The sequence below is a fragment of the Strigops habroptila genome, chromosome 10 (genome assembly GCF_004027225.2).
Source record: "Strigops habroptila isolate Jane chromosome 10, bStrHab1.2.pri, whole genome shotgun sequence".
Taxonomy (NCBI): Eukaryota; Metazoa; Chordata; class Aves; order Psittaciformes; family Psittacidae; genus Strigops; species Strigops habroptila.
The window spans coordinates 36,090,739-36,117,800 of NC_046359.1; the positions used below are offsets into that span (position 1 = coordinate 36,090,739).

The following is a 27,062-nucleotide window of genomic DNA, read 5'->3' on the forward strand; positions in this document are numbered from 1 at the left end:
GTGACAAAAGTTTGCTGCTATCTAAATAGGTATTAAATGACTTCACAAATGTAAAATGGTCTTTTCGGTTGCTCTGGTGTCTCCATCACATATGGTCTCCTCATGACCGTTCAGTCTCAGCAGAGATGCCAGTTTTGGATGAGATCTTGAAGATGAATTGTGCTCGGTTGTAGAAGTTAACTGCTTGGGGCTGAAGAGGTGCTGCTGGGCATGGGAGAAATCTGCAGTTCCCCTCAGGGTACTGTTATTTTATTTCCTAGCACCTCACATCCATGACAAAAGGAAAATCCTTTTGATGCTTTTTAGACTATATTCACTGATGTTTGCTCACCGTATTTTGGTCTTGCTACTAGATGTATAGTTTACTAGATGTGTGATTTATGTCAGCATGTGACTGCTTGCTGAACTCATTCCTGAAACTTGAGGCAAAAAATGCTGGGAACAGATCTGCAAAGTGGTTTTATCTCACTTTCTCCTTTATTGATTTTTGCATTATATTGATCTACATTCTTTTCTTTGTTCTGATGTGTATTTCTTGGTCTCTTAATTTTCTGCATAAAACTCAAGTATTTACTCACAGATCCATATATATATATCAAAAGAGGAAAGAGGTCAGTGAAGAGACTAATGATGAGAGGGAGAGGAAAGGTGCTTTTGAAAATGTGTTTCTAGTTTGATTTCTAGATTTTGCTCCTGGTTCTAACTATCACATCTTTGCAAACTTTTAACTCCTGCAACCTTGTTAGGTTATATTCCAAATCAATTGAACCTTCTGGCCAGCATGCCATTAAAGGGACATTTTCTAGTTCATAATTGTAGCAGAGACAATACTGCAGGTTTTGTGAGGAAGGCTTTGCATGACTGCAAGATGGTCCATTTTTTATAATTATCTTAATAGGTCTAGCAAAATATATTTATTTTCCCTACAAATGTTGCATTGGTATATCCTGAAGGCAGTCACAGCTACAGCACTATTACTGCTGCTCTGAAAGTCACAGCTGAATGTCAGTGGGAGTCAAAGTAAAAGGTGCAATAGAAATGTTATGAATTATTATTAAGATACATGAGAAAGCTCTGCAGGGATGAACGGGAACATCTTGGGAAATGGGCTGCAGTCAGCCATCTGGGAAAGCTGGAGACAGAATGTTAATAGAAATGTTGTTTTTAAAAATCACCATGACATCAACATTTATATCAAGTGCCTTGTGGTGGAGCTGGTTGTATAACTGTGATTATATTAGGTGTGATGAGCAGCTGTGTAGTTGAGGGGAGCTGTGCTGTGTTGGGGAAGGTGGAGTTGGTAGTAATGCCAAGTAGCTGAAGCTGCTTCAGTAGGTGTCCTTGTTTTCAGAGCCCTATGACTTTATAACTGTTCAGCTGAAATTTTCCATACTTGTTTTATCTCTGGCTTTATAGTTTTGGATTTCACGAAATGTTAGAACAAGGCTTATAAAGTACAGAATTGTGCCCAGTGTGTTACCTTTTGTATTAATTAATTATCAGCGCTTGCAAATGTCAGAAGGCATTTAGGTGCTTGCAAAAGAATCTCGGTATTCCTACACTGCATGTTACCCTGCCCCACACATTTGGAGCATTGAGTTGCAGGAGAGAGGTGTAGCCTCCCCTTTGTAACCTAAGGGAAGGAGTAACTGGGCTTGAGTTTGAGGCTGGAGCTACCCTTTTGCCCAGAAGAGTGTTGGTCAGAACAGAGCTACATAAAGCATCAGTTTGCCTTCGTAAATTCATACTCAGCTAAAGTTAAAGACGTACTAGAAGAGGTTGGAAGGACACTGGACTGCAAAACCCCTCACGTTACAAAATGCTGAAGTTATGCTTGCTCAATGACTATTCTTTCAGTCCTCTATATCTGAGCCAATTATAAGCATCTGTGATCTTTCTCAAGACTATCACTTATTTTAACCTGGGTTGTTTGTGTAGACTTCTTTAGGATATATGAAGAAAGATAGCTTCAAATTATCAGTGGTGTGGGTTCACCAGTAGGATATTCCAGCATGGGTATGAGACATAACCAGTATGGGTTCCAGTAGGATATTTGCTTCAGTTACGGAGAAAAAAAATCCAGAACTGAATTCCCCTAGCGTACAGGAGAAGCATCTTGGGAGAGTATGGTAAATACCATACATAATCTAGCAATCAGGCTGGTACGTGCTTGGCAACATTTTCCTCCACTAGTAGGAAAAGAAAGGGAATGTCCCAGTTCCAGCCTAAGTAAACTAAAACATAAGTTCTTGTCATTGTGAAGAAAAGCCCCTCTGGCAAAATTTCTGGATTAGGAGGATGATAGTTAAGAATAACAACGTACAAAGTCCTTATATGGCAAGCATCTTCTCAAAAACAGCATAAGCAACTTAGAAGTAGTTCAGGGACTAGAACAACTGATGAATATTTCAATAAATGTACTGTTGGAGATACCAGATACAAACATACTATATCCCTTTTCATCCTCTAAGCAATATATGTTTTAAGGCAGATTTCTTCTAAAGAGCCATGGAAGGAATAGGATATAAAAGCAACCTGGTCTAGTGGAAGGTGTCCCTGCCCGTGGCAGGGGTTGGAACTAGATGCTCTTTAAGATCTTTTCCAGTCCAAACCATTCTATGAAGACACAGATGCTACTCTGTAGTAGCATATTTTTAATATTTCATATTCCTAACAACATTTTGCAGTCAGCTGTCTAGGGAACATGAGAGAGTCGTGCAAGATGTTGAGAGGTCTGAGACAGCTCTGCTGTCTTTTCTGAAGAACTCTGCTTTCATCCATCTGCTTAGCAAGGCAGCTGTGATGCATATAAAACCTGTGTACACACAAGCTTCATATGTAGGAAACAAGCTATATGTTTTCTTTTGCAAAATCCATTTAGAAGTTGATGTCTAGATAGTGAAAATTTGATACTATTCTACTACCTTCGCATATTTATATATTAATATCTGTTTGCAGAAGGCTCTCTTGTGTCATCTGAATTGCTTCTAGCTACTCACTGAGACTGAAGAGTTGCTGCATTTTTAGATGAGGCAACTGTTAATCAAAGTTCTTCTCATCCCATTCTGGTTCTTGTCTTTCCTCTGCATGCTTTCCATTTTGGAGGGGGCCAGTTATGCCATAAATTAAATTTTTTCACAAAACCTTACACTGAAATAGAATTTGGATTTACAGCAAAGCTGCTGCTGCTGCTTGGAACTCAATTCCTCAACTGTAATTATTCCCACTAATTTCTGTGTCTGTTTCAATAGTTTTTCTTCTCTAGCAAGGTATCAGAGGCTCCCTCTGGAGGATACATTAACTTCATTTAGCTTTTGGCTTTTTAAAAAGAAAGATGAATTAAAGAGTACCCCATAAAATTAAAAGCCCAAATCAAAAGAAACAGTAATAATAATGCAACTGTTGTACAGGAGGAGCAGTGTAGGTTCATGCTGAAGAGGGAAAAGGTAATTTCTTGGAGGGATAGCTGAAGGATCTGCAGCACAAGACAAGTTAATTTAACACATTTGTACACCGTTGCTATTGAGCAGTGTGCTCAGATACGGGCAGGACATGAGATCTACTGAGTGGAAACACAGCCTCTTTTTTTGATTATCTAAAAAATTAGACCTGTTATCTCAGCATGAGAAACTATTCTGACTTTTGACCTTTTTTTAATAGAATTGTAATGTTCAGGGTTTTTTTGAAATAATGATGGAGACCGTTGCGCTCTAAAAGGCATCACTCAGTTCCCATTAGTTACTTCTTTTGTGTTTATTTTTTTCCCAGGCTTTCCAAGCATATGTAAAAGAATTCAGCAGTTCAGTTCTGCTGTTTGTTAGGAATCCATCTGGCAAATAGTCTGGATGCAGGAATTTAAAGCTAATGCATTTCATCTCATGGTCGATGAGCGTGCACAGTCTGTTGCCGTAGCTCAGCTGCCACTCACTACCTGGTTAAGGCACAGAAGCTTGATTGTACAGACACCAGCCTAAACAAGGCTCCAGGCAGCCTCTGCCAGCCTAGGAGACAGGCTTGACATCTCCTCTAGTTGCCAAAGCAAGGCCTGGTTTTAATTAGTGCTGTACCCATTTCCACACAGAGAGATTATGCTGTCCAGTTCATCCATTTTCTGTAGGTCATGAACAAATATTAGGAAGGTTTCAGGTTGAAAGCTGCACTTGCCGCTCTTCACATTCTGGTTCTCCCCTTCCGCTCTCTGGTACTGAAAGCTTCCCACACACATAGCTGTCATAATTTACAGGAAAATCCCTTTAAATGGCCCACTGGGTTATATATTTGGCAAATTTCCACTGGTTGGTGGAAGTTTGAATAAGTCTAGTATCTACAATGTAAATACAACAAAAATGGAGGGACGATTACGGGTTTATACTGGATTTATACACAGCCCTGATTCTCATGAGGATTTCACAGTTTTGCTGAAGTCTGTAACAGTCGATGAGTGTCCTAGTTTCAGCTGGGATAGAGTTAATTTTCTTTCTAGTAGTTGGTGCAGTGCTGTGTTTTGGCTTCAGTCTGAGAACAATGCTGACAACACACCTATGTTTTAGTTGTTGCTCAGTAGCACTTACCCTGGTCAAGGACTTTCCAGTCTCATGCTTTGCCAGTGAGGAGAAGCACAAGAAGCCAGAGGGAAGCAGAGACAGGACACCTGACCCAAAACTAGCCAAAGGGGTATTCCATACCACAGCATGTCATGCCCAGTATAGAAGCTAGGGAGAGGTCGCCAGGAGCCACCGATCACTGCTCGGGTCAGGCTGGGTATCAGCCAATGGGTAGTGAGCAGTTGTGTTGTGCATCATTTGGTTCTCTTGGGTATTATTCCTCTCTCTCTTTTTGTTATCTCCCTTATCATCATCATTATTATCTTTTTACTTTATTTCAATTACTAAACTGTTCTTATCTCAACCCACAGGTCTTACCTCTTTCCAGTTCTCCTCCCCATCCCGCAGGGGTGGTGGGCAACAGGGAGTGACCAAGTGGTACTTAGCTGCCAGCTGGGGTTAAACCACAACAGATTAAAATACTTCAGAAGCTTATTCCCAAAAGAGAAAATATATTACACAATGTGCAATTTACCAAAAATACTGTAATTCTTCATTACAGTTATAAATCACAACAGAACAATTTCCTCCCTGGTTTGGGTATGCTGTATTTCAAAAGCAAGTGTGACAGATGTGTTTTTTGGCATCAGATTAAGTTTACCTGATTACTGACTAAATGAATCTTAAAAAATGCTGAATTCATCCCAGTTTGGAGTACCTGTTCTTGTACTTCCTGCATACCATGTAGAACAGTTGATAAAGTTGAGACAGTATCCCTTGCCACTGAAGGGAAAGCTGAGGTGTTTGAAGCCAGAAATGCACACTGGGGTTTTGAGGAGTAGCAGTTTCCTCAATTTTTCCATTGATTACAGTCATTTTACTCCAATCTTCACTCCATTTCCAATTAGGCTTACGTAGCGGTGTCCTGTATGCATAATTATATCTATGGCATAGGAAACATGCTGAGTTTTAAGATGTGCAAAGACATTTGTATAAATAGCTATTTTCACTAAGATAGCTGCATTATGAGGCATTATGTCTAGTAAGGCATCAAGTAAGCAATAGAGTGGATTGTTTTATGAAGTGCTGGACATGTGAGAGGAAATCGGCTTTTGTATTGCCCTCAGAGAATCAGGCACAATCAATAACATTGCCTAGTTGGCATTTTGTATAAGGAAATCCCTCTTCAACTGAGTCAAAGAAGTTAAATTTAAACTTGCAATACAAATGAGTTAGCAAGGCAGGAATAAGGGTGAAGTTCCTAGAAGAATCCTTCAACCCTCTGTCTTCTTTGTAGCTAAAGCCCAGAGTATGTTCATGTACCTAAACGTGTATGTGTCCATGTGGTGTGTAGGCTCTGTCCTTGCCAACATCTCCTTTCTGAGTTGCATGTGGGGTATGCAGAGTTGTGCTTACTAAGCCCAATCCTAGCATAGTAAAACATTCAGCCGCTCACAGCCTCCTGGAGGAGGCTGCTTTGGCAAGGAATAATAAATAACATTGGTCCTTAATGGCTGAGTAATATCAGGTCTAAAGGGGAAGTTGCCTGTCCAATGTTAAAACAGCTACTAAACATGAGGCTGGCATTTATCCCTTTACACTGTTGTACATACATGTCCTGTAGCCTTTAATTTAATGTCAACTTTATCAAAACAATATATAGTTATCATATAACCATGCCTAGTTTCAACATGATGCTGATAAGGCAGAAGATGCTGCATTTTATGAGAGCAGTAGGTCTAAATGCATGGAAGACAGGCATGTTTTGTGAGTGGGGAAGATCTTTAGGTCAGGCCATACACTTGACACGACGTAGCGATATCTCAGTGTGGGAACTTGTTAATACTTGAGGAGGTCACTCCCGCCTGATGTGTGATGATTGATGCATCTTTGGTGAGCAGCATGTGGGCTACAAAACGGCTTGAGTTAGAAATCAGGATCAGAGGTATTTCTTTTCATACTGGGGACAAGTATTTCTTAACAATAAGACACATCAGATCAAAGGAAGTCTCTCTGTTTTCAGGTAGGGTAAGATATTCGCAGAAAATTAATTGCAGGTGAAGAAATTCCAGAAGGGACCTGTGGGATTTTTCCAGGAACATGGAAAGTTAATTAAAAGATAAAAATTTTCAAGCCATAGTTAGGGCAGACTACATAAAAGACCACCAAGTGTGGCAAGATGCTTTCTTGTCTTTGGATTTTGTAGCCCGAACTCCAAGGCCTCAAGGAGAACAACCATCTAAGTGGAAAGCAGCTGGGCCTGGTGAAGGAAGTGAAATAAGTGGGCTTTTGAGAATGCATTTAAAAGACAAATGGAGACAGATGGGGAAAAATGGGGGGAATAGGAAGGTGTCATAAAAAGATAAATTTAAGCCTGAGAAAAACAAAGCAGCCAAAAGTATCTTGGGGAGGATGCAGAAGAGTAGGGCTCAGAAAGAACTGAGAATAAGGATGTATAGTGAGGAGGAACAGGATGAGAGGCTTGAACTTCCCAAAGAAAGGAAAGCAGTGTAGGGAACTGGGGCTACACAAGGGTTGTTATTGTTCTCAGGAGGACAGTAAAACGGGCAATGATGAAGAGCAAAGGGGCTAGATAGTGTAATGGTCAGGAAACTGGTGCAGAGACCATACCAATGTTCTTCCACCAGCATTAACAACAGTCAAGTTCGGAGTTTTATTTTGAAACTGGTTTTGAGTTATTGGAGGCAAAGAATACTCGTGTATTTCGTGCATAATGAAACAAGGCTCTTAGTTAAGAACTGTCTGACCTTCTTAAAGCAGTTCATCTGTAGTCTCAAATGAGGTTCATGACAGTGCCAGATTATGAAGAAAAAAAGTCTTTCTCTGGTGGTTAGAAACTGAAGGTGGCAATACATTTAGGCATATTCAGCTCGTTTTTAACCTAATGTAGTAAGGCATGTTAGACAGGGTACTATTAAGTACCCTGCCATTAAGCCCATGTTGTTTTTGACCTAGTTCTGTTTGTCCCCGTACCCCTCATGTGAACTGATAACATATATGCCTGTCTTCGTTATAGGGTAATCTGTTGTCTGGTTCTAGGAGTAAAAAATCATTTATAATCCTAAGATTAGTACTGGCATGCTGTAGTCACAATAGCTCCTGAAAAGCCGTGCCTACTTAATAAGCTGCTTAAGTAACTCAGCATTTTGGGCTACATTTAAAGAAAGAGGCTTGTAGATGTAAAGTGTAGATATAATAATTAGGAAGAACAAAATTGTCTAAATAACCCAACGGCTCTTTCAAGTCAGGAAGCTTGATGTGTTGCTTGTATCAGTGGAGACTGCAATTCACCGAGCACTGGAAGGCAGGCTCGGAAATCTGTGCAGTTATAAAAGGAAATGGCTGAGCCAAATATTTTGTAAAAACAAAGTAAGATTTGAAAAGAAAGACCCAGAATTAAATCAGGCAACCCATTATGTGCATGGCTGGAGTCTATGGTGTAAGGAGGGAGCCAGACTCCTGCATTTATTTAAGTCTACTTACTATATAATTCAGGGTAGCGAGGTGAACTAAGGATGAAGCATTAGTTTCAGCATAGAATTTTTATTCCGATCACTGGAGCCTAAAGTTATTAAAAGAGCAAACACAATTATGACATCCTGGGGGACTGGCACACATATAAATCTGGATATGCTGCCTGCTTCTCGCAAAGCATATGTATGGATCTGTGTACTGCCTGCTTTTTATTTTAACTAGGTTTGCTGCAGCTGTTGCTCTGAAAAGAGCTATTTAACACTCTGGGGAAAGAGAAGCTGCAGAAATCTTCAAATTAATATCTACTAAGAAAAATAAGTTTTAAATAAATTGGTTATTTTTGTGCTTAAAACTCCTGTCTCTTGAATAGGAACAAAGAACCGTCACTTTGCTAGTTCTAGACCTTTCCTAGCTCCCAGTTAATCAACTTACAGTACCACAAAAATTTAATAACAGCTTATTCTTCCTCTTCCTCTAGTCCTTCAAAATGATGAGATTCTATTTTCATGATAGGTAGGGATGTGAATACCTTCTGAAGAACAAAAGCCCATAGTCTTTAAATTTAACCAGTATGTGTGACTTTCAGATTGGCTTTTATGAAAATATTTTGAGCATCAGGTTTCTCATCATTACCTATTATCTGTGCACATGAATGCCATAACTCTCAATCTTTCAACTGCCTAATAACGATGAGTATATATTATATAAACTGTATTAGATATCATCTGACAGCCTCAACTTCAGTGTTGTCAGTGCAGAGTACATTATGAAGCCTTGAGTTCTTAGAGGTGTCAGCAGAAAAAAAATAAAACAAAATAAAAAAACCTGATTTTTGTACTCTTCTGGTCCAAAAGCATAGGCCATCATCCCTTGGAAGGCTCTCACAATGTATTGCCAGCCTCCAAAACTGTTCTGCCAGGATTCCTTCTGGTTTTGATGCTCTATTCTTGCTTCAGGCACTGCCATCGTCAGCTGTACTGCCTGTGACTGAGGGTTTCCCCTCTTTTCCTTCTTGTCCCTCTCCAGCTCCCCATTTTAGCCTACTGACAACCCCATAGAGATGCTGCTTGTGTTCCCATTTCCCCCTCTCTTATCTTCTAGTGGTATCACCATCCAAACAGCTGTCAGTCAGCTTCCAGGCTAACATATTTTTGTATGTCACTACATCCCATCTCTGTACCTTTGCCAAGTCACTCCTGCTGTTCATCTACGGTTTCTTTGGTTTCTCTTCTGTCCTCAGCTGCCTCCTCTTCTGCATAAGTGCACTGCCATATCCATGAGTGAAAGGGAGTGACTTCCAGTAGTGCTTTAAGACACTATCTGTACTATCCACAGATTAAAGAAGGAAAAAAAGAAAAGGAATCCCCATGATCTGAGCAATCAGGGACTTGGTTCTCTCACTTCAATAATTCACAAGGTTTTTGATTTTTTAAGGTATGGAGACTAAAAGTCTTGGAGGTACAATATAAAATAAAACATAGATGTATTAAAGAAAGGTTGTGTCAGACTAATCTGTTAACCTCCTGAGACGGCAGCAGGTTTCCCAGGGAAGGGAAATGCAGCAGATATCGTCTATCTTGACTTCTGTAAACTGCCACCAGGGAAAGAATATGTAAAGATTTGGATTAATAGAAGAATTGCAGAATTGGTAGGAAACTGACTAGAGAGGAAGCAGACTGTGTTGAAAGGGGCAATACTGGGCCAGAGGGAACTTTACACGTCGATGATTTTTTGGAGGATGCCAGAAAAATTGACAGCGTGCCAGTGAAATTTGTCATTGACATTTTTATGGGGTTTTTTTTAGGGGTTTAAATACGATCGCTTTGTAATGATACAACATTTTAATTACAAATGTTTCAGTCTCACTCATTAGCTCTTCTGTGACTTTGCTTTTTGAGTTGCTTGTTCTGATGCTGTGAGCAGCCTGCCATTGCTTTCCAGCCTTGGGGAAGTCCTTAGGTAGGACTGCACCAGGAAAACGGGCCCACAGCGATTTTTAGTGGAGACAGCCCCACATCTGGAGTATCTGCTGTTACAGTCCTGCTCCTGACCAGCTGCTTAAACAGAACAGATTTTAGGGGAGGTTTTACCTTGTATTGAGGAATTAAATAGAACACAATTAAGAATCAAAAGAAATGGAAAAAATATGCTTCTGCATCATCTTAACCTACTACTGACTTTCCAGTCTTCTCAGTACAGACAGAATAACTCACAGGACAGAGCATTTTAAATGAGGAATTTGTGTAAAAAGCCTTTTGGTATGATGATAGTGCTTCATTGTCGGTGCCCAACTGGATTCCTGTTTCCTTTTATAGGTTTGTGGGTTTGTCTCATTTTTGGAAAATAACAAGCCAACTTTGGTTCATTTTCTTCAGTGAATGCATCCTCATGAAGGGAAACAACAGACTAAAACCTGTGCTTCATGCTAAGAGTACTATAAGAACATAGGAGAATAAAGTCACTTTTCAATATAGAAGGAAATCAGCTCTCCTTGCATCCAGATTAGGACCAAAATCAGCCAGGGTGGTTTTTTTTTCCCAGTGGATATTAATCTGCTTTCTTTCTAAAAGCTTTACTTGTGTAGAAATGCTTTGTGGTGTGATCTGAAGCCAACATGAAAGGTGCAGTGGCAGCCCTCATGTGTAAAATAACTGGTGAACCGGCAAAAGCACCTTGTCTTCCTTTACATCTTCTTGACCTGGGGGTGAATAATGTCCCAACTTTGCAAGGCTAACCAAATAAGTACCAGCAAGCAAACCATACACAGAGAGAAAGGCAAATAAAAAATGGATGGCAGCGATGAGGTCCCCGTCTAAGAGGAAAGGTCACGGTTTCACGGGTAGGTGCATTTAGAAATAAATCACTGTAGGGCATAAGAGCTGTCAGAGTATCCAGAAGCATCAGAGGATTTGTGATAAGGAATCAAGTGCAAAAGCTGGAAACAGTGTCTGCCTGCTCTTCTGCTTTAAGTATCTACCAGTTTTTTAAATCCCTTGTCTCTCAGTCTTCTCTAGTGTACACTTTATTTAAAAGTTTAATATTATAATATTCACACACTAATCCTGATTGTCCCTATATCCAATTCTGCCCGTTCTTGGGAAAGTATAAAATCAATTACTATAGCACAGCTGAAAAGCAAAAATTGTTGGATTACCATACTGTTGTGTGCAATAAAAATACAGCATTATCTAGGGAAGTCTGTCATTGATTAAAGCATAAATACCAACCCTCCAACCCAGACCTCTGAGTATTTGATTCCTGCATCTTACAGAAACAAGGATCTCTGCTGAACAACGTGACATTTCATTACTTTGGATTTGTTATGATGAATAATAATATTATATGCTATTGGCCTAGAAGAAATATTACTATAGTAACTAGCTCATGATTCATTTTTTATGTGGGTTTTTTTCTGTATTTCCCAAGGGATGACTGTCTAGACTAAAAATATTTAAACAAACTCATGGTAATGAAGTCTTTTTCAGAGTGCTAAAAATGTGGGACAGATAAACAACAATACTTAGATACTGCTTTTTAAAAACACAGCAGGCCCATAACATGCTTGAAATTATGGGAGTATAGTTTTATTTTATTTGGCACTTTTTTATTGGTAGCTTTCTGTGTTGTTATTAATCCTGGTTAGTGACCCAAGGCTGGATTCCCACATCGACAATATTGCAACTCTAATGAAATCCTTAGACGTATAATATGTAAAATGTTACATCTGAGGACGAAAACATAAGTGGGGTTGGTTGATTTAAATCAAAGTAATGAGCTCACTTATTCATTAAAATCAGTAAAAAGGAAATCTTGGCATAAGTGATATATTAATATTTTATATTTTGGATTTGCACATATTTAATCCCTTGTATGATGACTCTTATGGGTCACCAATCAACAAGCACATATTGGCAAATATCACCCTCATTATTCCTTCCCTGCATAAGGAATAGGAAGATGTGTTAGGCATGCACCCATTTATTGAAGCATATATAGAGCTTAATGTGTATTTACTGCATCCTTGGTTTTATTATTGTAAAAGATGTCATTTATTTATTTTTTTAATTAGATTGTTTCAAAAACTCATCATTATTTCAAAGCATGTTTATCTATAATTAGAATTCATAGATACTCAGGGTTTAGATAAGAAGCAGGGAACTACCATTTTAAAGAACCATTTTAAAGCAGTTAAAATTACCATAAATATAATAAATATGCATAAAGGTGAGCTTATTTAAGCACATTTTACATTTCAAATTCACTTAGAAACGTGAAATATTATCTGTAATGGGAGATTGAAGAAGTCATTCGTTCTCACCTGCTTCTTTTTCACTGAACAGAGAAGAAAACTTCATTTTATACTTCTTGAATTCCTGGTAGAGTTTGCAGCTTGAATAGAGCTGGTCATTAAACCAAACTAGCTCAATAAATGGAAATGAAAAAAGTATTCACCTTATATTTGCAGAAAGCTGAACAAACTCTGGCTTCAGGTTTTTAGTTGTTTATTGATTTGAACTGGCCTCAGTCTAGGCCTCAGCATGCAAGTGTTATAATGTTCAATGGCTTTCTTAGAAAATTAAATATCCAGTTTACACGTTTAGAAACTGGGAGGAGGTTGTGGGATTTCTAGTGTGATAAATTGGCCTTTTTTCACCCTGAATCATACCCCAGGACTGCCATGATAAGTCTCTGTAATAAAAACATAGAAGAACAGAGCTCTGTCAGCTCAACCACCTTTCGTTCTTTATTTAAGTGATAGGAGGTTCAGAGGATCCCAGAGTAGCATATGACATTTCATAAGGGTTCATAAATTATGCAGGCAGACTTGTTGGATTACAAAAGGCTGGAAGCAACAAGTGCTTCTTGCATTATAAATGAAATGGCTTATTTACAAAGATGACATAGCTATATTAATTGTGAGAAGTTATGATTACAGGGACAGGCCTGTGCTGTTTAAGATGTTAATTAGAAGAAACTCATTTTCAAGAAGAAGCAAATGCATGTTTTTCGTTTGCTGTGGGTTTACCGATGTGCTCTGCTGATTGTATTGTAAACTGTCTTCCCTTTCCAGCAATTTTAAGTGTTTTTTCCTCATGCATTAGCCTAATGTCTAGGCAATAAAAGACTCCTCTATCAAGGTTCTTATTCAAAATTAAAAATGGTGATCACCTCCATAGGTAGAAAATACAGCTTGTTCCCTGCTGTACAACACTGATCGAGTGCCGGCTGGAGTGTGTTATCATCCATGAGTGTTGAACAGTAATTGAAGGAACTAATTAGAGGCATGACCCCTGAAGTAAAGATGCTACTATTACATCTGCGATCATCTATGCAGGGCCCTTGTATCTGCCTTGATGATACTGAGGCTTTTCCCCCTTTCTCTCTGGTAACGTTCCCAGGCAGAAGCAGCTCCAGCGTGGCTCCTGGAAGACCCCTTTTGCCATCCATGAGTACTTTGTCCTACAGCTCTTCACGTTCTCTCCCCTGTGCCCGCTCGGGAGGGAGCAGCAATCCTGAGGCTTTCCAGGGAGATGTCAGTTTGATTTAATACAGAAATGCCCAGGGACTTGTCATGCCTAAGTAGGGATTTTGAGGTTGAGCTCACCATTGCTCTTAGGAGCATCTCTGAGTGACTGCTCCTTTTCAAGTGCATGTTGAGGAGAGAAGAAAGAGATGGTGAGTGTAATGGTGGGGAAGACTTGGGAGCATGAAGGTCTTAATAGGAGAGTGCATGAGCAGGTGGTGAGTTGGCTTGGCATAGGTTGGGGTGAAGGAGGATGGAGAACACAGGTGGGAGGCCAGATCTGGGGGAGAAGAGGGCATGAAATGGAAAGATAAGAAAAATGGGGCAACCTTTCAGCCTTTTGAATAATCAGTTGCCTCTCTTGGAGCCTGTTGCCCTTTGTGCAGGGCTTGAATGTGAATTTTTTATTGCAGATGGGTGGTTTTGGTGCTCGTGAACTGCATTACACACTGATTTTCTTAGTTTTCTGCTATGACACTCTTGGGTTCTATGGAGGAAAATTAAGCTTAATGAGTGTTCTTGATTTTATAGACCAGCTTGTGGCTTAAGCAAAGTACCCACCCCCTGCAGGTCTTATTTGTTTTTCTGTTTCACCTACAAAGTAATTTGAACTTCTTCCTTTCTTCTAGTGTCTTGTTAGGCTGCCCTGGGTAAGGCTCAGCCAAGTGAGGAGGGATATCCAACAGTGCTGGGAGTTGGGAGTATGTTTTGCAAGGATAGCAAGGGAGGTTGTGATTCACATTTTAAACAGGGTGGGGGTTTACAAAGCTGCTGAAGTCTCAGGGAAGCTTAAGCATTAGTGACCCTTAAGGGATTAGAGTTTAAATTTTAGCAGGCATTTCACTAATGAAATCGCAGGTTTATAATTTCATTTCACATCTACGGCTAGATGCTAATCGAAGCACATCCTTCCTTTTCTTGTTACAGGGCTATGTGGATAGCTCAATTAACGTCATCAACAGCAAGGAAGCATAAACAGCCAAAGGCACAAGATGCTGTGCCTGCATGGCTTTCACAGAAACAGGACAGAAACTCTTTAAGGGATGAAAATGACTTTTCCTTTACACAAGACAAGCAAGCCCTCGGCATGTTTGCACTTGTGGCCCTTCTGCTTTAGTCCTAGTACGCCTTTCTACTGAGAGCTGGCCTAAGATGACCTGCTCCTGCAGTGTTTACAGACTCCTAAAATGTGCATGCAAGCAGTCTGGTCCTGCCATAGGCTGCAAAACTTCTGCCTTCTCTACCCTCAGCTGAGATAGAAAGGACTTGCTGATTTTATGAAACCAAAATGCAGGTGCTGCTGTACAAGAAGCCCATTCTTCATCCTACTGAAGACAAATACTGAAAATACTCTATATCCTTAATATTATTACACATTATGTGTCACTTTTCCTTCACTGTGTGTATGTAACAAACTGGAATGAGAGTGATGTCTCTGCTCAGCAATGAATGAAGCCATTTCTGAGCTGACATGCATCAGCAGTGTGTCAGTGAAATGCTATATAGCAGTGTTAGAGGCAAAGAAGTCCATCAAATCTAGATTAGAAATCACCTCACCAGCACCACGAATTTACAAGGAGCTGTAAGATATGGAGGTGAAGGAAGAAGGAAACAAGGAAAACAGGAGAGGAGACTGAGAAAAAAGTGCAGATAAATAGAGAATGATGGGAAGAGCTGAGGGGTTCTTTCTCCGTACTTTTTTCAGGCATGTCTGGAGTTCAGTTGCGGCTATCATCATTTCTTGTCATCACAAATATGAAATTTTCTCAAGGCTTCCAATATTGAAAGCTTTTTTGCTGGCATGAGATGAATCATTATATGTTTGAGAACATAGAATGCAGAATTCTAGAAATCCACTCCATTCAAATGAATTATAATGGTTCATTTTACACCCCACAAAGGGCATTGCTTATTTTTCAGTCTTCTGATTAATGTGACATCATTTTTGTCTGACTGACTATACCAAGTAATTTAGGTAAAATAGGAACCCATATAACCAGCTTGTGTTTTATCCAGGTAAAGAGCATTGCTGTTTTTTGATGGCCTCCTGTTGGTCCAACAATAGAAATCTAGTAAAATACCACAACCAAAATATCTTCTGTATCAACCGCATGTTTTATGGTCATGATGACCTTATGTACTCATTAGCCTTATCAGAAGGTACTATTGTTCATTATATTTCATGCAACATCCCTTAAAGGTGCCATGATACAGAAAGTCTGCAACTTATACTAAATATTTAGCTATTTTGAAACCTGAATTTGTCAGCTCCAGCAGTAATTGTGCAGTCTTTAGGGATTTAAAGCCATACAATAGCATCCCATAAAGTTGTTGCTAGTGATGCAGTGCTGGTTATGGTGATGACTGCTGACCTTACAAAATTTTTACTATATAGGTAACATGAAAATTCACAGCTTTATTTGACAAGTGTGTTGCACAGTTTTTACTAGCAGGTGCTGAAGATTCCCCCTTCCCTCTTTGTAATCGTGAGAAGAACAGTCAAAGTAAAGTTTCATTCTTTTCCCCAAAGACTCATTGAAGGGTTTATAAAGAAAGAGAATCCATTGTAGTTATCTTTTATCTTATTTGATAGACTCTTTCTGCAGGATAACACCTTTCTATTATAACCAGAAGATTGGCTTTCCCATTTACTTAAGTTTTATGATTCTTTCCAAAGACTTGCCTTGTGGCTGTGTCTAAAACTGTTTTGGCTGGTTTCACCAGGTTCTGAAGGGACCAATGCAAAAGATGTCCCATCTGTAATGTGAAATTACTCCTGCCGTTAGAAAAATACTGCATCACAGCTTTGAGTAGCTGCATTTAAATGCCTACCTTTGAAAATGGAAAGAAACTAAAGATCATGGGAAAAACCCCAAATTGAATTTACCAAGCTGTATTTCTTTGAAGACATGTATTTACTCATTTTTGATAAGGTGGATCTTGACTAGATGAGATTATGTGGAAAAGATTATTACATAAAGGGTCCAAGTCTGATATCATTAAGGAGAACTGGAAGATGGCAATACTCAGGGATGTTTCAGCATTGTTGTTCTTGAATGTTGTACCAGGAGTTTCATACTTAAATTGGAAAAGACTGATGGACTTAGCTCCCAGCTAAATAAGCTTTTGAAATACTCAGCACACCTCTTGTGCAAGAGAGGTGAAAATCAGAGCAGTTCCGTGGCCCCAGGAGATTGTAATGGCCCTTTCAAACATGTGTGGTGTCCCTCTGTGCACTGGGAGATCCTCAGCACAGCAGCCAGCCTCGCTGTACCTCCCTCATGTGTCCTTGCCTCCTTCTCAGCCAAAGCACAGGGAGAGGTGGCACAGCACTGGCTTCACTGTTTTGTGCCTGGATCATATACATCTTCAAAAGAGAAGCTTGCCATACAAGTGTCTTCCACTGATTTTAGTATGACTAAGATTTGGCCCTATTGTTGATATCCATGGAGAGAAGATAGGGTTGGGTTTTTGTTTGCTTTGCCTTTATGATCTTAACATGTGAAGTTACTGTACTGCATGTGTAATCTGCCTAACTGGCCATTCCCTGAGGCTTTTTCCTTTTTCCTTGCTTCAGGAACAACCAATAGAAATGTTGCATGGAAGCAGTGATACTGTGCTGATTCCATGTGTCATCCCTTACTCAACACCTGAATAAGAGCTGGCTGCTGGCTACTGGCTTTGTAGAAACTAGAGGGTGCATAATTCAGTTTTTCCATTTGCATTCCAGTTCCTTCTTGGGATTCCCCTTGGAGATAGATTTGTGTGCTCAGAAACTGCGCTAGAGAAAAAGAACCTAAGAGACCAATTTACTGCAAAATGGTCCCTAGAAGGAATGAAAATCTTTGCTTGTGAAAGGTCACTAGAAAAGTGGCAGTAAGGTCACAGAATTGGGCTGCATCATGCAAAAAAACCATTCTTTCCTTCTATGTTGGGTCTCAAAATCAGTAACTTTGAACATCTGACTTAATGAAAACTGAGAAATGAGCTTGGCTTATTTTTTTACCAAGCAAATTGTGTGTGACCTCAGCAGCTTGCTTCTTTCTGTTTCTCCAAACGCATAGTAGTAGGCAGTTGCATACTTCTCTCTGATGCAGCTGGTAAGAAAGGACACAAATTTCAAGGTGGGTTATTATAGTCCTTGCCTGACTGTAAATTCTGAGATTACCAAAGTAACAAAATTGAGCTAAATGTCATGTTATTCCTTGTTTAATGAAAAACAATTAAGATCATCACTGACTTTATTGAAGGAAGTTGGTTTGCTGCCTGAAGCATAAGAAAGTTCTTTTTAATCTCCTGTAAAAATGGACAGCCCTTCTCTATTATTAAGCATTTTTTACAGTGTGTAATCCCATGAACATAATGACTGTATTTCTCCTTGTTCATCATGTGAGCAAATGATAGAGAGTCTTTGGCAGTTTGCACTGGAATTCTTGAGCCATGTGGCAGATGCACAGGCATGAAGTGCAGAGATTTGTTTGACTTGGTACTGCACTGACAGTAGCCAAATCTTGTGGTAAACTTTAGTTCTCATGATAAACTTCACTGGATGGGGGAGTAAAACTGCATAAGAGCAGATTCTCTGCTGCTTCAGCAAAGAGAGGGGACACTAGCGAAATCTCTTTCGGTGAACAACCCTGGCTATTGGAGCACTGCAGAGGGGCAGAGACTGGGTGTAGGTGGTGAGTGTCTCCAGCACACATGGCACAAAGATACTTGGACTGGGTTCTGGCCATCAGGTCACCATTAGGCTCTCTATTTGCCTACCACAGCGTCACACTGAGCCCTTCGGTGGAGGGAATGATTTAGCCTCAGGAAGCAGATCTGTATTGAAAAGTCTTCTACTGTAATAATCTCCTTCTCTCTATACCATGGAGGCATTTCATCCCTGTCATGCAGTAAGTAAGTAGCTGAGGCTCTCTGATGCTACTCTTAGGCTACAGTGCAATGATTTTCAAATCTTCCAGGCATCCCTCCCACTGGCATTAATTGCCCCCCCACTGCTCCTGTTGCAAAGCTATTTGCTCTTTCAGCATGCAGTACTTGTTCAGTGCTGCACTAAACCCTTGAGCTTTGCAGTAAAAAAAAAAGCTTCAGTTTATGCAAATGACATTGAAATGAGTTTGATAAAGTGATAAACAATCATGTTTTATGATTGCAGCTGTTGGAGTTTTGTTTGTTATTTTACAGTTAATTTTGTGGAAGTGAAGGGCTTTACAAACTCCCTTCTGGCATTAATGCAGTAATACAGCACTCCCATACCAATGTTTTAAGAATTTGGTAGGGCCACCAAACCAACATGATAGGGGGATCATATACATCCAACATCACAGTATCCCTTTTCCCTGTGGTAGAGCTTCATCCCAGCTCAAAATCTCTCTGTTTATAGCAGCTCATCTTCTGTTTTAGTTACTGTGTCTTTGGGTGGCAGTTAGGTTTCATGCCCTTTTCTTTATTTCATCTTCCTCTCTGTTCCTGACACATTATTATTCTTTCCAGTGACTGATCACGACTACAAAATCCCATAGTCCCCAAGAGTAATTGCAGATACATTTCTGTGCCATCCCCACTGGTAGCTTGGGTCAAGTGCTTTATTTTTATCCAGGTCAGCTACAGAGAAGTCTGGTGGACTTTGCTTTGTCAGTAGCTGCATGGCAAGACAGGACTATTTCTGAGTATTTCTGCTGCAGAGGTTGGTCCTCTTCAGAGTCTGGAGTACCTGGTACCACAGTAGGGCTGCTAGTGGCCATTAATATGCGGCCCCCACAAAGATTAAATGTCAAAAGGGAAAAGCTAGAAAGGCGTGAATACAGCTGCATGAGGAGTAAATGAACACAGTTTGATTGTGTCTTTGTCCGCATAGGGTTTGATGACCTGCATGCTTGTGCTGACCCTGGAGCTCCTGAGCATGGATACAAGACACCCAGCGCTGGTGTTTTCTTTGAAAGCGTGGTAGTCCGGTTTCATTGCCAAGAAGGATACAGGCTTAATGGTACTTCAAAAAAACTTTGTGTGAGACACTTTAATGGCTCCCTGAGCTGGAAACCAAGTGATAAACCTGTGTGCCTACAAGAAGGTAAGTCAATTTTCTTAAAGCACTTCACCAGCGTCAGTTCTCACTTGTCCACGTACCATGTCTGTGTGTCTCAGCACAGAACACAAAAGGCTGGAGTCCATTTTACTGTGTCTTATTTGATATATAGTTCAGTTTCCCATCCATCCCATCCATAATTCCCATTTTGCAGTTAAATATTTACTGTGAAAGATTGTGTGTGTGTACACATGCACGTCTTGAAAGGGACATAAAGAAATCTGAAGAAAAAAATATAATATATTTCCCCCTTTAACTAGTTACAAATTGATGCAGAGAGAAGATAGAACCTGCAGTATAAGTAAACCATTTGTAACTATTTATTAAAGTTACCCGCTTAATACTCCTTTCTGCTATATTTTACTAGGAAAATATAATGAATTTTCAATGCTGCTGTTCCTGCTAATCAGGAGGTGTCAACAATTATATTTTACAATGTGTGCATGATTCAAGTAGGAAAATCAAATACTCATGGACAGTAGAAGTTTACTTTGAGATAATTCAAATGATTATGGCATAAACCAATTTATTTTTATTGTATTGTGGTGTTGAAATTGTATATGGTTTTAAATAATTAGGATGTTAAATTATTTCCTGCTTCTAGGAGTTATACAGAGGCAGGATTAATTTGAATATTATAAGTGTAAATTTTGGCCAAAATACATCCAAGCAGCACAAATGATTTACTTTACCAAGTATATTAAAGATATAAATTGTTCTTTTTGTTGATCAATTTCGGTCAACAGAGCTGTTAAAATCAACAGGCGTGAAAAGTGTTAGTTAATCAAGTGTGCAAGTTTTAGTGTTGTGACTTCTCCACTGAGGTCGTTAGGCATTGCCTCCTTGTCTTCAAGGTGGAGTAAGATAAATTCTATTTCAGGATGCCTTCCATCATTTAGAATCAGATAAACATAAGGACATTATTCAAAAGTAGTCAAAGACTTATGAGGCTCATAAGCACACTCACTGCCTAGGATCATGCATCACTCAGCATGTACCAAAACTGCAGGTACTTGTTTATGCTGAGGAGTGGCTGGGTATGAGACTCCTGTGCCAGGCCAGGGGTGCAAAAAGGGATGTGCCACAGTGGGAGATGAACCATGCTCAGGAGATGCTTGTGAAGGGAACAACCCTGTGTGAAAGTGGTGCGCAAGGTATTGGAGAGAGTAGCCAGAGGCAGGTGGTAAGTAGCCCACGGTCTTTCAGGTTGCTGTCCTGTTTGCAGGAGAGGTCTTGGTAAAATGTGGGCTCCTGGATATGAATGAGGCCACAGGCTACAGAGCTGTGAGGGGCACAGTCATGAGCTGTCTCATGGTACACACCGAGATGGCAGCTGATGTGTAAAACATAAAGGCTATGGGGCCAGTTACACTTGGTCATGATGGTGGCATAGGTCAGCTTCACAGACATGATCTGATGCCTTTCAAAATGATGTATGTGTGAAAATCACACCCTCTCCTGCCACAGCACCTTTCACAAATGCCCTTGTCTCTCATCCCATGGTGATTTAAGAAAAAATACACGTAGAGTGACAGCAGCATATGTCTAAACTGGGCGTTTGAACTACCAAAAAAAGCTGTAATGCTTGGAAAATTTGTTTTCTTAACCTCTACAGGTAGCTTCTAGGAATTTTGATGTGCAGCTTGGAAATAGTACCTGCATCATCCACTGCAGGTGTTAAAATAAACATTAACGTGTTTGATTGATTATTCATACCTCTCCCCAGTGCCCCCCCCCCAGTCCAGTGTGAATCCGTGGAGGAGGTTTCTGATCACAATGCTATCAAAAGCAAAACTGCCACTGATGTCAGTGTGATCAACAACAAATCCAGGTGTTTTCAAGAAAGAAAGAAATTGGAAGATGAGAATGTGATGGATGATGTGGCAACAGTTGCTTAAGAGATAATCATTGCTTTACAGCACAGAACACTTAAAAAGGATTGCTAGCCAATGCTCTGATAGAGCAAAGCACTTAAGCTTAAGCGTAACTGTAATTATGTGATTAGTCTTGTTAAAGTTCTGTGCTCAAAATTAGGCATACGCAAAAATGCTTTTTATCATTTGGACTGAAAAGTAGGATCCCGATTCAGGATTTAGTGAAGTAAGTGCTTAAACACTTTCCTGATTAATGGTACAATAATACCTCAGGTAATATTAAAACAATCCTAGGGTTTAGCAATAGATGACAGAATTTATTCTTCTTTCCAATGCACGATACAGCCACTGATTCAGAAGAAATACTAAGCAGAGGTGCAGTAGCAACCCATGAGACCTAAGCATTTGCTTAAGTGCTTTTTAGAGTGATCCTTTTATATACTGGAGCAGCATCAGGCATGACAGGGAGCGGGGCAGTGTAGGAACACGGCACATCTGGAGAACAGTTAAGGAAGAATTATAAAAGGGTTTATAATTCTCAGCTGACAATGACATACGTAAAAGTCCTCATTGCAGAAATTCTGTGATGATATATAAAAAGGAAGTTGAAATTTGGAGCAACTACTGGAGAAGAAGTTAATGTTTTACCATTCATCATTAGCTATCACAAGGCAAAATAAACTTTAAATTGCATTTACCCGCTTAAGGCAGGGGCTGACTGCCATATGTGATGTGGTATGCTCTACACGCCTCTCATCCCAGTATATGTGAATGTCAGATATTGCCAGCTGAACTCGAACACTAAAAATACTCAACACTTTGGAGTTGGTTGTAAGTTCATCTCAGGAATTTGGATCCAACTAAGGATGGTTACCTATAATTTTATGTCTTTACGTTATGTACATTTAATTGTTGTTATGTGTTTACTAGAACAATCTCTAATCACAGATGAATGCTATTTACCAAGGCAACCTGTTTCAGAATGTAATTGATTTTAAAACTAATACATTTGCCTGGAGCTCTTCATCCAATCAATTTGATTTTATAGGCCTGTCATTTCTTGTTAAGAGACAGGAGATTTTAAGTGTCAATATGAGAATGAAGTTGCACGAGTAGGTGCTCAATAAATGCCCTGTCAAAAATTGGTGTGCTTAGAGTTATGTTCTCATGTTGATCTACAGCATGTTCTGACAGTACCTTCCATCAATTCTAATACAGTTATGCACATAAACACCAAAGGTCTAAGGTAGGAATTTTGTATTTACTGTTTAAGAGCAATATGCCATGTTGTTCACACTTTAATCTAATCTTCTCCCACTGTGATAATGTGGCTGCTGAGACTGTTGCCCTACTTGGAACAAATGCTACCTCTTTCCTATGAGATTGAATCTAAATTTACAGTCTACAGGGAGACGGCAACCAAGCAAAGAGCTCTTCTCTCCCAGTGCTTCTGCAGGCAGACACCTTTGAGATGTCCTCAGTGCCTTGTTCTCTCACTGACAGGGATGATAAACCTGCAGTGAAAGTAGTGGAGTAGTGGCTACAGGTTTCCTGTATGAGATTTAGCATTCATTTCTCTTTGCCTTTATCCCTGGATCTGTGAGGTGACTGAAATACTTTTATTTCTCCACCTCTTATCTGTCTTGCTCAGCGTTTGCTGCTTCTTAAGCCTGGTTACAAGCACTAGATAATGTTTGTAACCTGTGCTTAGCACAATGGCCGCAGATCTTAGGCAAAGGCTCTGTGCACTCTTGTAATACAAGCAAAGACAATAAACAGAAAGTGTTATTCAATATCCACTGAAATACTGTTTGCCATCTGCAGAAATATCCTGCTAACACACTACTGTGGATTTAACACTAATAAAACACAGGACACAACATCAATCTTAAATATTTACTTTTAAGAGCACAATGTCCAGATGAGCTGTCCCTGCATTCAACCCATTCTTCACGTTGTTCCTCTCATCCTCTCCATTCCAGCCTGTCAGTGCTGTGGCTAGGTGTAGCCAAGGCTAATTCAGAGACCGCTCCTCAGTGAGACACACAGGAGCACTGCATCTCTGCATTTGAGTTTACATACAGACTAGTAAACAAAACAATGCAGGGAGCATTGGAGCAGGGGCCAGGCCATTGTTCTTCAATTGTACACACTGCCACAGTGTTAGAAAGGTCCCTGACATGGTTTTGGCCAATGTCAAGTAGTACTTTCCAAGCAATTCCTGCAGGGACCTTCTGGATTAGCATGGACCAGGGACAATTTTTGGAGTTCACCTGCAAAAGACACAAGCTATGTCAAGCCAGCTAGCACCCATGGGTGATGTGGCTATCTCCATAGTGCCCAGGTCATGACTTCCTTCTGAGTTACCTTTATAGCCCAGGTGCTCTTGAGAGGAGGGAGGTGGTCGTCCTTCCCCATGGGCTGGAAGAAACAGTTCTGAGAGATGATGTGCACATAAACTAAAGCACTATAACTATAGCGTTTAACCAATTTTACTCTTCAGACCAATCCTCCTGTGATGGGGGACACACTTGGTTTGCTAAAGCCGAGAACTCCTAATGTACAAAGCTGCATCTTTGTAAGAAGGACATGGAGCTATTGGAGCAAGCCCAGAGGAGGGCCACGAGGGTGACAAGGGGTCTGCAGCACCTCTGTATGAAGACAGGCTGAGAAAGTTCATCCTGGAGAAGAGAAGCTGTGTGGAGACCTTAGAGCAGCTTCCAGTATCTGAAGGGTACCTACAAGGGTGCAGGAGAGGGACTCTTCGTCAGGGACTGTAGTGATAGGACAAGGGGTGATGGGTTAAAACTTCAACAGTTTAAACTGGGGCACTTTTTAACTAAACTTTTTAAACTAAACTGGGGAAGTTCAGATTAGATATAAGGAAGAAATTCTTTACTGTGAGGGTGGTGAGGCACTGCAACAGGCTGCCCAGAGAAGTGGTAAATGCTCCATCTCTGGCAGTGTTCAAGGCCAGGTTGGACAAAGCCTTGGGCAACATGGTCTAGCGTAAGGCATGCCTGCCCATGGCAGGGGTTTGGAACTGGATGATCTTAAGGTCCTTTCCAACCCCAACCATCCTATGATTCATGAAAGTTAGATCAAGAAGGTGAGCCCTTGCACCTGGCAGACTGCTGGGCCTGCACCCCTCCACTTTGTGCCTCTGCAAGATCAGGCATGTGTTCCTAACTGGAGCATTCTTTTGGCTGACCTGTTCTAATATTCACACAGTAGAGAGAAAGCAGATCATACAAAACTGCCAGTAAGGAGTGTAAGTCAATAGCCATTGCTGCTCATTGCTGTTAAAGACCTTGTATTCCTTTAAATGGTTTAGCAGCTTCCACGGATTTGCTGAAAAGTACTTAGAATAAAGCAGTTTATTTTCTAGGACAGAACACTTTGAAATTCAATCACTTATTCTCAGCTTTTCCAAGCAGAATTTGTGCCAGCTAATCCAGCTGTTTGTGGAGAGATGGCTACTGCAATTTACCCCTGACAAGCGCTAAACAATACAGATTCAGCCAGTGAGAAAGCATTTGCTCTCAAGGTGTCAAGAAAAGAGCTGTAATACTGTGGTCCATTGGTCTCATGTTTAGTGAGGGCTTGTAATAGGCCTGTTATCAAAGACAGCCAGGATGCTGCAGGCGAAGAATGGTACAGTGAGCAACTTATCACTGCTCTCCACCAACATCTAGCTGATTAAAATGATTTGATCTACAGCTGTTACTTGGAATAATGGGGATGAAGTCGCTGCAATAGATCATAGTTACAGAATCAATTTCCCCACTTTGAAAGTGAAATCTCATGTTTTAGTGCACTGTATATATACACACCTATTTTATTTGTATAGCAACAGAAAGCTGTTATGCCAAGAGCATGAGCTGTTCATTGACATTATCTTCTGGCATCCATCTCCAATCTCATCCTATGTGGCCGCAGTGCAGGATCCCCATCTATCTCATCCCATCTTTGGGAGTGCCTGAGGCAGTCTCTTTGTGACAACATTCATAGCTTAGCATCAGGCATTTTGTGTGGGCATCCTCTGCTGTCTCTGCTGATTAACTTGCCAGAGAGAGAGAGAGAAAACTCTCATCACAGTGCGTTTTATAACCTTCTGTTAGGGTATGCATCCTCCCAGGCTTGGGCATTTATAAACGAATAAATTCTAATCAAACTTCTTGCTGCAGTTTCTCAGACAGCCTGGAAGATTGACAGCCTTTCCTGTTACAGGCAGCAGGAGGTACCTGCAGCAGCAGCTAACTAAGAAGAGAAATGGGAGAATATTTGAGTAATTATATGTCCAGACCCCATACAACAGGTTAGCTAAGTGCAATGTATTTTAGAAAACATCCCTGTAATGCGAAGGTACAAAGGAAAATATGTTTTAACTGGGGAAGGAGCACTCTTCCACTTCATATTATTAAATCTAGTGATGGAGTCTCAGAATAATAGATCCCCTAGTTTGCCTAAATAAATAAATATATACATACATTAGGAAATATATTTGCTGGTTTGTGTGTGCTGTGCTAAATGACAGTTTATCTTGCTTCTGGTTGTGATTCTAAGCAAACAAGCAGGCTGTTGCCATTGCTTTAGTTTGTGCATGCTCACAGTTAATTGCTAAATACAAATTTAGAGTTGCCTTTTCCTCTTCAGTGAGAATTACACGTGAAAATGGCAGAAACTTTCTCTTTTATACAAGTCTCAAGGGACTTCTGAAACTTCTTGTTTTTAAATAAAGATTGAAAATAATTGTATCTTGTGGTAAAAGTGTTGGAAAAAAACCCAGCGTAAGACAGGCTTATGATATTTTTACTGTCTCGCTTTTATTTGAAATACTTCATGAGTTTTGATGCCTGGAAACTTTTATCACCATCTCTGTCATGGATTGACTGCTGGCAGACAGATGATTTTGATTATATTTTCCCAATATTTAATCTTTTCCTCTGTTCTGTTTAATCTCACTTTGCATTTACGAGGAGGATGAACTTTGAGTCACCTGGGCTATTCCTTCATATCCTCTTGGCTTATCTCTTAATTATTCAGTATTAGCAGAGGAATTTTTACCCTGCCTCACCCTTTCCTTCCACTTTCCAGAACATCTTTCAGCTTTTAGTCTTCTGGGGTTTATTTTATATTTTGGTGTCTTTGGCACTGGTATATACAGTGAGGCATGAGACTTTCTGATACATATATCACAGAGAGGTAATTGAGCCATGTCTGTATATCGCTAGAGGTTTGCAGTCATTTTCCTTGCTGAGAGTTTTCTACAAGCACTTGAAATGCTGCTCAGGGCCTTAAAACCCACTCCTTCTAAAGGCATATGAATTCAGGCACATAAAATGATCTGATTTAAAGCAGAATCAATGAGATTAAAGTGAAGACATTCTCATAATGAACTCTGTGGAATGGAGCTGGATAAACTCTTGTAAATGTACCTAATTTTCATCTGTCTCTCTGCTGCAGCTGCAGTTTTTCTGTGTTCCTCATGCCATATCTGTATTTTATCTTTGCTTTCGTCCTGTCCTTAGTGC

General features: G+C 40.1%; 1 protein-coding gene across 3 annotated transcripts in view; it reads left to right on the plus strand.

Moving 5' to 3' along the window:
* SUSD4 (sushi domain containing 4) overlaps nt 1–27,062 on the plus strand; it is a 72,920-nt gene that overhangs the window by 23,519 nt on the left and 22,339 nt on the right. For all 3 annotated transcript variants that reach the window (XM_030500250.1, XM_030500247.1, XM_030500248.1), the window contains one exon: nt 19,427–19,639. In XM_030500250.1, the coding sequence (XP_030356110.1) occupies nt 19,427–19,639 (213 nt within the window). The remainder of the gene's footprint in view (nt 1–19,426; nt 19,640–27,062) is intronic.